The sequence below is a fragment of the Argentina anserina genome, chromosome 4, assembly GCF_933775445.1.
Source record: "Argentina anserina chromosome 4, drPotAnse1.1, whole genome shotgun sequence".
Taxonomy (NCBI): domain Eukaryota; kingdom Viridiplantae; phylum Streptophyta; class Magnoliopsida; order Rosales; family Rosaceae; genus Argentina; species Argentina anserina.
This window is the reverse complement of record NC_065875.1, coordinates 14,239,303-14,251,636: the sequence shown is the minus strand read 5'-3', so window position 1 is coordinate 14,251,636 and position 12,334 is coordinate 14,239,303. Positions and strand designations below refer to the sequence as shown.

At 37.2% G+C, this 12,334-nt stretch overlaps 2 protein-coding genes across 2 annotated transcripts; both read right to left on the bottom strand.

Annotated features, from left to right (window-relative positions):
• Positions 1–8,544: 8,544 nt before the first annotated feature.
• LOC126790599 (40S ribosomal protein S16-like) lies at positions 8,545–9,247 on the bottom strand. Its single transcript, XM_050516906.1, has one exon. The coding sequence runs from the start codon at positions 9,169–9,171 to the stop codon at positions 8,734–8,736; it is 438 nt and encodes a 145-aa protein (XP_050372863.1). The 5' UTR covers positions 9,172–9,247; the 3' UTR covers positions 8,545–8,733.
• A 1,751-nt stretch (positions 9,248–10,998) lies between these two features.
• LOC126791854 (2-hydroxyisoflavanone dehydratase-like) lies at positions 10,999–11,970 on the bottom strand. Its single transcript, XM_050518348.1, has one exon. It carries the CDS (start codon positions 11,968–11,970, stop codon positions 10,999–11,001), a length of 972 nt encoding a protein of 323 aa, XP_050374305.1.
• Between the last annotated feature and the right edge of the window lie 364 nt (positions 11,971–12,334).

Genomic DNA, 12,334 nt, shown 5'->3' with positions numbered 1-12,334 from the left:
TTTGAGTTGTGGTTCTCCTTGAGGGGTGTTATTATCCTCATTGTTAACTTTCATTTCAACACCATGATTGAAGAAAAGTGAGCTGTGATCGCCTCGTGGAGGTATCATAAAGAGGAAAATTGTTGGGGAATGTGAATCGAAATTTTAGGAAGAAGTAAAGAATTAGTGGCTGAGTAGTGCGCTTAAATTTCGGGACGAAATTTCTTTAAGGGGGGTGGAATGTCATAACACCATTTTTCTTCCCCCTTTCCACGCACCCGCGCCTTTAGATGCGAAAATTTCATTCTGACCCGACCCGGATCCGGCCGACCCGACTCGATTTTTCCGGCCGACTCCGGCGGTTTCAAGTGACTTGGTCGACCCAGATAGCTTCGTCTCCTCCTTGTGCATCTCCCTGTGGTGGTGGATCGTGGAGAAACACTGGTTTCCACGCATCGAAGCCCAAAAGTCGACCCGAATACCCGTCGGTGACCCGGTTGTGTTTTTCAATTTTCCGGCGATCTCCTGTGAGTTTAGGCTTCACCACCGGTCTCAAACTCCTTGCCTCAACATCGTCAACAACCCTTGCAAAGGTTTGGAGCTAAATCGAAAGGTAAGAACTCGAATCAAGAAATTTCAATTATAGGGTTCATCATTTGGGATTTTTTGAAAATTCCGAAATTAGAGGTTTTAGCTTTAATTTAGACTTTGTTGTGAACTAGAAAGTTATTAGGAATGTCATTTAGATTCTGGTGGTGAAATTTGGCGGTCATTAGTGGCGGTCAGTGAACAGTGGCGCCGTATGAACAATGTTCATGAATAGAACTGTGAATAGCGGTCATGAACAGTTAATGTGAACAGCGGTCATGAACAGTTAATGTGAACAATGTTTACTAAATCGTAAATTTACCAGTGTTTACAAAACAGTAAATTTGAACAGTGTTTAGTATAACAGTAAAACATGAACAGTGTTCTGTGAACAACATTTAGCTGTACTGAAATTTGTCAACTGATATTTTACGTATCATTTTCTAAGCATTTTATCATGCTATTAGGTGACTGACGAAACGAGTGAGGAAATTACTTTCAGTGTCGTGGAAGTTGCACGCAGGAAATAAGGTGAGTAAACCTCACAATGATTATCATGATCGAAGTAGTATTATAATTATGAATTTAGTTTGTATTGTCACCATAGTCGTTGCATCACTAGTTTATAAAAATTATTTAAAAATATGTTTTGGTTTAAATTACATAAACTTAATCGTCTACGGTTCATGGGTAAGTGAAACTCTATTTTAATAACTGATTTTGAAAAGGTTTTTTGTGATTATGGACTATGGTGAATGTGAGTAAATCTCACTATGACGAGTCTACCCTTGTTGGTGACTCATATTTACGTTTTCTTAAAAAGATTGAAGTATGACATGTATATAATATAGTGGGTTGTGTATGTGTATAAAATGCTAAATATAATACATATATATATGAGTTGCTATATTATATACTGTTACGTTCTTATTTCCAAATGAATTATATTGTGGCAACTATATTTATTTTATGTGAGCAAGAGTCACTTGTTGTAGTTCAATAACATGAGTGGATTGTTATTGTACGTGGTTTTAGCATTGAGTTTTGGTAAAACGTTTTCTGTCTTCAGACGTGTTTTCTGTCTTCGGACAAGTCTTCAGACGTGTTGGCATGTCGGAACCTAGCCTTGGCCGGTGAAAGTTATGATACAGTTAGAGCTCTAGTCTGTCTGTCAGAGTATTGCATGAGGGGTAACAGATGGGTTACCAGCTTATGAGTACCCATATTTTTGGGATTTTTGGGTGATAGATGGGTTGCCCTATGCCCGGCGGTGTACTGCATGAGGGGTAACGGATGAGTACCCATATTATAAATGTAATTGGGTAAACAGATGGGTTCCTTGATTTCTGATGAGCACTTATATTTTCAGATATTATTTAACAACCAGATGGGTCGTCCTGTGACTCATGAGTGCATTCATAATTGATTGTTTCAGTATATACTCTTATATTTCTATGCATATTATTTTGTTGTTTTACTCATACGAGCTGCAAAGCTTACTGGGTTTGTGTTTACAAACCCGGTGCACCTATTCGATGGTGTAAGATATAGTTCTGCATGTGTGGATTAGCAGAATTAGAAGGCTTTTGTTGAAGATTGTCGAAGATTTCTTTCTGCTGTTTGTGGTAAAGATTGAGTGAATTTTTCATTTTCATTGGTTGTGTATTATTCTAGTCGACTGAGTTATAATGTGGACTCAGTTTCGATACATTGTTATGATAAGATTATTTCAATAGACTTGAGAGTTTTCATAACTTCAAATTTGAATTTTTTATCATTCAAAATTCGGGGTCGTGCCACATATTCTGCATTAAATTTTTAAGCCAAGCTAATTAACCAAGTGACTAGTTCATTAGAATATCAAGTTGGGAAAAATCAGTTGAGGAACAAATGACCACTGCTCTAGGCCTCATCATTTAGCCCGCGGATCTGAAAAGCCCGCGAAGGCCCGCAAGCCCGACATGTTTTTACCCGGCCCAGCCCGCGAGAAAGCCTGCCAAACCCCGCTTCAATGGGTAGATAGTCGGGCTTAAATTAGAGATGTGAAACCGGGCCTGGCCCGCCAAAATCCCGCAAGACCCGGCCCATAAAAGCGCGTTAAATAATAAAATATATTATACATACATATTTTATTAGGTTTTTAATAAACTATCGCATTATGAAGAAAATATATGAAGGAAACTTCTCGGGATCGACCGACACCAGTCGATATGATCGGTATATATATTTAGTGACCATGTAAAAATTTCATCTAATTCGGACCTCATTTAACCGTCGGAATTTCCGATAAACCGGAAACAATACTAATATGTCATAAGGGAAGACCTATTACCAAAATACGAACACCGAAAGTCGTTTGCATATCTGAAATCACCTAATTTTTGTCACTAATTGTGTGCGGTCGCACCAAGGAAACCCATGTGGCAAAACCCCGGTCAATGAGGATTTTAATATGTTAAAACACATTTTTTGTTGACCTTAGGCATGGATGATCAAACAATATCTAAAACGGACGAAATTTTTACGGGTTCCCTAAATATATATACTGATCACATCTGCTGGTGTCGATCGACCATATTTCGAACTGGAGTTATTAATCGCCGAAGCGTCCACTAATATATCATAACTTTTTATATTAGGTTTATAATAAAACTATCGCATTATGAAGCGATTATCTGAAAGAAACTTCTCGAGTTCGATCGACACCAGCCGATGTGATTGGTATATATATTTAGTGACCATGTAAAAATTTCATGCAATTCGGACTTCGTTTAACCGTCTGAATTTTTGGTAAATCGAAAACACCACTAATATGCCATAAGGGATGACCTATTATAAATATGCGGATGCCAAAAACCGTTTGCATATCTGAAATCACATAATTTTTATTACCTATCGTGCGCGGTAAAACCGAAGAAATCTATTTGGGAAAGCTCTAGTCAATGGAGTTTCAATATGTCAAAACAACTATTTTTAGTTGACCGTTGGTACGAACGGTCAAGCCATGTCTAAGACGGACGAAATTTTTACGGGTTCCCTAAATATATATACCGATCACATCTACTAGTGTCGATTGACCATATTTCGAACTGATGTTGTTGATCGCCGAAATGTCCACTAATGTATTATAACCTTTATATTAGGTTTTATAATAAAACTATCACATTATGAAGCGACTATATGAAGAAAACTTCTCGAAATCGATTAACACCATCTGATGTGATCAATATATATATTTAGTGATCATTTTAAAATTTCATCCAATTCGGACCTCGTTTAACCATCAGAATTTTCGATATATCGAAAATACCACTAATATGCCCTAAGGGATGACCTATTACAAATATGCTGAAAGCCGTTTGCATATTTGAAATCACCTAATTTTTGTTATCTATTGTACGCGGTCGCACTGAAAAAATATATTTGGCAAAGCCCCGGTCAATGAGGTTTCAATATGTCAAAACACCTATTTTTTAGTAACCGTTGGTACGAACAGTCAATCATGTCCAAAACTGACAAAATTTTTACGGGTTCCCTAAATATATATACCGATCACATCTATTGGTTTCGATCGACCATATTTTGAATTGGAGTTGTCGATCGCCGAAGTGTCTACTAATGTATTATAACTTTTATATTAGGTTTATAATAAAACCATTATGGACCGACTATATGAAGAAAACTTCTCGGAATCGATCAACACCATCCGATGTGATCAATATATATATTTAGTGATCATTTTAAAATTTCATCTAATTCGGACCTCGTTTGACCGTCGGAATATCCGGTAAACCAAAACAACACTAATATGCCCTAAGGGGGGGGACCTATTACCAATATGCGAAAGCTATTTACATATTTGAAATCACCTAATTTTTGTTACCGATCGTGGGTGGTCGCAATGAGAAAACATATTTGGCAAAGCCCCGGTCAATGAGGTTTTATTATGTGAAAACACATCTTTTTTTGGTTGACCGAAAATTCCAACGGTCAAATGAGGTCCGAGTTGGATGAAATTTTTGCGGAGTCCCTAAATATATATATCGATCACATCTATTGGTGTCGATCGACAATATTTCGAAACTAAAATTATTTGTGATTTTTTTAGAATGTTTTCTAATAATTCTTTTATAAACTCTTAAATTAGAGTATCATATTTTTTCTAATACAAACCCACAAGGCCCGGCCCGGGCCCGCCACTGCTTCACTACTCCTCTCAGGCTCACTGCTTTAATAAAATAAAAAACTCTCATCACCCTTAATTTTAATAGATCAATTGACAGCCTTGGCACAATTGTTACTTACATTAAAAATTGTGGAATTGTTTAAATAAGGAATTTTCTCAAATTCTAGCAGGGACTTGTCCCTTTTTTTATAAAGAAAATCATACAATTTTATAAATCAGTAAAGGTTAAAATAGTAATTATATACTCATTTACTATCATGTTACGGATAGACAAGAGGTCATGAGAAAACCCATAATTAGTACATAATATATGTCTATTCACTAAAAATCTAAATTTCTATGATTAAATAAGATAAAATGCCTATTCTACAACAAACAAATCATAGAAATAGGCATGCATAAAACTCTAAACTTTGTCCTTGCGCATTGCATTAAGGCGAGCTAGAGCACTAGGAGAAAGCAAGCTAGGATTCGGAAAGTTCTTCTTACTGGGGGGGGGGGGGGGGGAAGAGAGAGTTTTGGAGTTGGCATAGTAGAGGCCGAGGCACCGCCTAGCAATAGATTGTGTCGTCATGCCATATGAGCATGCACTTGGGACACACCCCAATCAGATGTTCAAAGTGGAATTGAATCTCTTCAACAACACCCTCAATTATCTTTAGGGTTTTCTTTAGATAGAAGGGTCGATTTATGGCACGTGAAAACCTAACCCTAACTTGTTTAATTGCTCCAACAAATCATCATCAAGCCGAATGAACATACCAGGTACAAATGCCACATTCTTGATGTATTTTGGCTGCTCTAGTGCCAGCGAGATTCCTTGGAGTCCGATCGAGAAGTAGATACATTCATAGGAATATAGAGGGCAGAAGCCAGTTCATCGTACTCTTGTATAACCAATGGAGCGCGCTTGTATTACCGAGGGCCGCCAGCAGTGGCGGAGCCAGAACGTGCAAGTAACCGGGGCACAAATGAATTATTAAAAAAAAAATCTCTACAAAAATCTATGAATTAAAGCAATTGTGTTCCAAGCTAATTCGTTCAACTTTTGAAAAAAATGTTCTTTATCAAATTAGCAAGGGAACTTCTATTCATACCTCCTAACAGGAACTCCTTACTAATTAGACCTCCATTTTTCTTTTATAAGTATCTAAAATGCTATTTACACCTCCCTAATTTTCCCAAAATGCCCATAGTTGAATAAAATCAATATCTCTATTTATTATTTCAATAGTTCATTCCATTGGTTCAAATAATAGTTATATCGAGTCTTTCAGATGAGTTCAATAAGAATCACAATATCATTAGCAGATGAATTTTTATGCAATTCATTACAACAAAATGTATTCAAATATACAAAGCACAATAAATTAGAAGAATTTGAAGCTAAAAAATAAAATAATAACGTCTACAAAATGAGAAGAATATTTTTGATAGGATGCATGTGAATTGTTGAAAAATATCATATCATAGTTTAGTTAGATGGAGGAACCCGTTTGAAATTATTACGATAAGAAACAAAATTGAGAATTCAAATGTACGGTGTTGATTTTTGTTTTGTTTATTCTTATACTTGTACTTTTAGTAATTTCACTTCAGTTGACAAAATTAGAACTAAAGCTCACATCCAAATTAGAAATCATTTACTTTTGATAGAAAAAGTCATTGAACGACTCACATGTTTCAATAAATAAAAATAGGGAAAATTGACTAAAATAAAACACAAGGGACGAGAAAAAACTCCCTCTTAGAGGTATAAACCAAGCCCAACCACGGGCACTTTCTCTGTATCATTGTGGCCCAGTCATATTGTATTAAGAAACATTTGTGGGGCACGGTCCCCACTAGGTCCCTTGGTAACTCTCACTGGCCACCAGCCGGGACTTGTCCTTAGATCTCAGAGAATTTAGTTTTAGAGTTGCGGAAATGGGCTTATCTTGCAATTTCAAAATGGTATATTCTGCACACCCAAAGCTGTACCTAGCGTTCCCATCAAGTTAATTGCAGATGGGTATGGCTTCATTGTGTTATACACTAACGCACAATATAACATACTTCTTAGCCTCAGTTGAGGGTATCAGTATATCTTTATTTTCTTCCGACACTTTCAACATTATTTTTAGCAGTAGAGCAAAACCTGGATGATTTCTCTCTGGGAAGGATTCTTTTCCCTCATTCATGGCCAACTAAAAGTCTAAAACTACTAACGATGATCGATGCCTAATTTATTATGTATGTATGCGTGTTCAAACAAGTGACAATTTACCATGCTTCCTTCCCAAGAAATATTCCTTCACCCTTCTAGTTCATTAATGAATATGTAATACTAGTCTCAGAGCTTACTAAAGTTCCAGTTGATTTTGTACACCCATCGGCAGAAGTGTTGATTTCCATTGATGAAGAACATAGCATCAGTAATCTGTTTTAGCTCGGCGAGAGCACATATTCATCCACGGTTTTAGCTCGGCGCTAGGACATGTTTTTCGTTGTAGGTTGCACTCATTTCTTGTTCAATTGGTGGTTTGTTTCGTAGGATAATTTCCAGTCATGGAACATATTGCTGTATCAAACTAGCTCAATTGATTGTATCACACTATACAATCTACAATAGCTTACATGATACAAATTCCTCAAGTTTAGCTTAAGTTTGTGTACAGCTATAGAACTTTATGATGCAACCTGATAAACGATGCCACAATGAACTGTAATGGCAGACAGGCCATGTAATCTGGATATACAAGGGATCAGGATAGCAGATATGGCATGTGTTTTTCAGTTGAAAGAAATGGGAGAAGATGTGTATGCCCATAGCCCGTAGGGTATAAAAAAAACTATAGATAAACAAAATCAGTCGTGCTCATGCAGCAAGGTAGTACCGTAGTAGTGCTATGTAAAAGTATGCAACCACATATTTTTCCATTTGAATATGTAAATAAATTCAGAGGAAATTATAAGCAAAAACAATCGGTATATTCAATAAAATATTTAGTATAAGCAAATCATTATTACTCTATACCATGGTTTCCAATGTGCATCAGGTCGCATGCACAATTACAGCAAATGCCAAAAGTTTTTAGGACTAGAACATAGCGTAATCCAAAAGAACCGGAATATGTGATTTTCATGAATATGGGCAACCAGGATGACTCCAAAACATTTCAGAGTGCGAATTTCAAGAAAACGGGAAACCTGATCTGATCCTTCAGAAGCCTGATTTAATACTTCAGAAGTTCCCAACATTTTGGAAAGACTTTCAAAGGAGGTTCACAGCCGCTGTCGAAACCATGATTCGCTTGACTGATTGTCTCATGAAAAGAAATAGGCAAAAAGCAACTACTTTACTGATAATAGGACAAACTCGACATTCCAAGAGCTCTAGGATAAAATTGAGTTGGCTTTCACCTATAACACAATGCTAAAAACATTCTCACAATTCAAGTGTAATAGAGAGAAAAAACTCAAATTGGTCTCTAGATTTCAAAACTTGGGTGTACGGTAATCAGTAGCTTAACAACCAATGTATCCAGTTCCCAATTTGGTTCCAAACAAAAGAATCTTAAAAGGAGGATCACAAATGTCTCATCCTAATAAACAAAAAGCAGGGTAATCAAACCCCTTGAAAAAAGATAAGGCAGCCACAACATTCAATAATTCATACTTTCAATGAAATTCCTAGACAATATGATCAAAAGAAGAAAGCCCACAAGGCAACAAGCCAATGCCCTGACACTAAAAACTCGACAATTAACCGCAACAATCGCTAATCAAAACCAAACTGAAGCAAGCATCGGTTCCCAAAAGTAGCATCACATATAGATGAAAGCATAAATATCCATAACATCCTTCACCAGAAACTTAATTATAAATCCATAACAAAACTTAACAACAATAATCCATGACAAAGCTCCCTAAAAGCTCCGAATACGAAACCAAAACGCTTAAACTGAACAGAAGCATAAGCATAGGGCAAGGCAAAGGCTCTAACGGTAAGACTTCTGGAACCTAGCTCTGGCACCACGACCACCAAACTTCTTGGGCTCGCAGCGCCGGGGATCGGCGACGAGAAGAGTACGGTCATACCTGACGAGAATGTCCTTAATCTCCTTCTTGCTCTGCTCATCCACGAACTTCTGGTAGTACGCCACCAACGCCTTCGCGATGCTCTGACGGATCGCGTAGATCTGAGAGGTGTGCCCTCCTCCCTTGACGCGGATCCGCATGTCCACTCCGGCGAAGCGGTGGCGACCGAGGAGGAGGATTGGCTCGTAGGCCTTGAAGCGGAGGATCTCTGGCTCCACCAGCTCGATGGGGCAGCCGTTGATCTTGATCAGGCCGCGGCCTTCCTTGCAGTAGGTGACGGCTACAGCCGTCTTCTTGCGGCCGAAGCACTGGACCGATTTGATTGGGGGAGCCGCCATGGTTGCCTTAGGGTTTTGTGGCTGCCGAGTCTCTGTGTGTGCGTGTCTGCAAGGTTTGGGCGGAAGAGAGAGAGAGGAGTGAAATATATGAGGGGGGAGGATTAGGGTTTTGATGCTACGGCTTGTGGGTTGGGTTTTTTTTTCTTCTTTCAGTGGGCCCGTATTACAGAGGCCCGATTATAGTTATATTATTATTGCGAATTTTATTTATCTAAGCTTGTCTATCTCCTATTATGTTCACCGTGTTCCATGTCGATTATGGAGCTTCTATTCATACTTTTTAAAATAATACTTAGAAATTTATTTATTTTTCCTAAATATTTTTGACTTAGTCAATGTATATAAAATTACCAAAAAACATATAGCAATAAAAATAAAAGAAATGAAATAATTTTTCTTATCTATTATAAATTACATATGCAAATAATTATCTTTTATATTTATTGCTAGACAATCCAAAAATGAGATATTAAATTGCATTAAATTATTTAATTGATTACCTTATTTTTTATAAACATCATTAGTCAAAATTTTAATGTAGTTGATAAACATCAAATTGAATGTGGACGATTTAATGTATAAACTATATAACTATTTAGAATTTCTCATAAACTTCGATTTGAGTAAAAAAATAAAACTCATTCATTAGAGGTTAGAATATTTCATATATATTGATGAACAAAACTCGTTAATTAGAGGTGAAATTATTTCATATACGTTGATGTTACTATCAATGAATGAAAAATATAGTTTACCAATTTATTATGAATTTAGAAAACGAGTGAAAGAGTGATTGAATTAATTTGAGAAGATAGTTTTTGTGATTATTATGCATTTTCGAGTTGTATATAATAGATGAATTTGAAATAGAGTATGAAATAAATTAATAGATAGTAGTATGCTTTGATATATCAAATTACATGTTTGACATTTTAGGAAAACTATGGATGTCTAAATAGTATTTTAGGTATCTATAAAAGTAAAATAGAGGTTTACTGAGTAAGAAAATCTAAATACCGTTTTTAGATGTATGAATAGAAGCTCCCTTTCGATTAACTTGGAAGAAGAATTTCTTAGAGGTTTCATGTTGTAGTTTTTGTCCACCGACTGTTGTGTAACGGAAAACAAAAACTAAGTTCTTACCTCGTTTGTTCATTAGGATTACCAACTACTATATATCTCCATTAGCTGAGAATCTCTAAGATGTCTAGATTATTGGCTCAATTCTCACTTACATCTAAATATATAGAGATGTAATTGGTACAAGAAGGAAGTTTTGAAAAGAAATAATGTTCATGTCAACGGACTAATTGCTCTAGTTACAACATTGTTTGATATTGTTTGGAATCAGCGTTTCTTTCTTTCTTTTGACCAAGATACCGGCCAATTTATTTCCGAACAATTTTCACAAACCCGATAATAAGCCAGTGTATACAAACCCGAACAATTTATGCTTCCATAGAACATATCAAAGTGGGTGATGAGCTAGTTATATCTAGGGAAGAATTTTCGCATTTTACGACCTATAACTTGACTTATTCTACATTTCAAAAGATGTACGTGTCGATTGGCAGCAAGGACTTGACTTATTGGATGGAATGGGATAAAAAGTTAAAAACCCCAAATTGAAAACGATTGTCTTGGTTTATCTTTCAATATTCAATCAAAGGCTAACGTATGTAATTAGAAATAAAAATATTTCAAAGCATAAAATGTGCGTACAGCAACGACATACTATTATTCAAATGAAAGAAATCTATACTACATATCTTCATCCAAATAGGATCAATCTAGCACATCTTCAAGATCTCTACACGAGAAAAGAAGCTATTTGTTGATCATTTTCTTAACATTCGGAGTCTCGGCCTCACTCAATATAAGAAAAGCGTGTATATCTCCTTCCACTTCAAATAACTCAACGTCTCCTTTAAACCCACTTCCCTTCACCAAATCATGATACCAAACACCTCGATCCCTCAGCTGATCCTTGCTAGACACACACACAAGCAGCTTAGAGCACCCAAGCCCAGCCAAAATTGGAGCCCCCGGACCCGTTGGGTTCACCATCGAACTATCAATCCCTCCCGGAGTCGACGGGTTCAGAACCCCCAAAACCACGTAAGGCGTATAGTTCTTGAACTCGTCACCTTTCGGCTCCGACTCCAATGTCTTGGAACCCAAAAAATAAGTGTGGGACATAAATGCCCCAACGAGTTTCACACTCAGGCCCTCAGCCCCTGCCTTCATTGCAACGTTATGTACGATGTTACCACCAGCACTGTCACCACCAATATAAACTCTACCGAAATCGCCGTAGTTGAGTAACCATGGTTCTTTGGAAGCAGCAGCCACGTCTTCATTTGCGGAATGCGAGGCAACCCATTGAAGAGCATCCCAGCAGTCTTGGTAACAAATGGGAATAGAGACTTCCGGGGCGAGTCTGTACTCGACTGAAACTACTACAATTTGAGCTTTCGAGACCAGGCGGTTGAGGAACCGGTGGTGATCAGACGAGAAGGCGGATTCAAAGCAAAAGCTACCGCCGTGGAAGTAGATCAAAACCGGAAGCTTTCGGCTTCGGACATTTTTCTCTGCAGCTAGGGTTTGAGGGAGCAAAAGACGAGCGGAGATTTTGGGGTTGTGTAAGATGATAATGTCTTTGGATGAAACACCGGTTTCGGAGTCACAAGGAGATGGGGGCACATAAGGAGAGCCCATGAGGCGTTCGACTGTGCCATCTTTGTAAACTCTGATGAAAGGAAGGAGCTCGTAGTCTATTTCTGTTGGGGTGGAAGCCATTGCAGAAGTAGTCAATTAAGTGTGCGTAGAGATGTAGAAGGGAGATCGATCGATGGCTTTTATACAAGAGCACATAAGGAGACCGTCTTCGGAGAACGAGATTTTTCTATCAAAACAAAGGAAGAATGTGATGGAGGAGGAGCCATGTCAGGGGCGGAACTAGGAAGGGAGAATGGATAAGGCTGGTTTAAGGCATAAAAAATTAAATATTTAAAGAATTTGTAAAGAGTATGTTGTAACAAAAAAAATAGTGAGAAAATTGAGGAGATAATAGAAATAAATATAAATTTATTAATAGAAAATAGTAGACAAAACTGTAAAGTAAAAAAATTGAGAAAAAATTAAAAAATGAAAGAATTGGGAA

Excerpts from the sequence above, each read along its gene's own strand:
- LOC126790599 (XM_050516906.1), bottom strand. The coding sequence starts at position 9,171 with ATGGCGGCTCCCCCAATCAAATCGGTCCAGTGCTTCGGCCGCAAGAAG.
- LOC126791854 (XM_050518348.1), bottom strand. The coding sequence starts at position 11,970 with ATGGCTTCCACCCCAACAGAAATAGACTACGAGCTCCTTCCTTTCATC.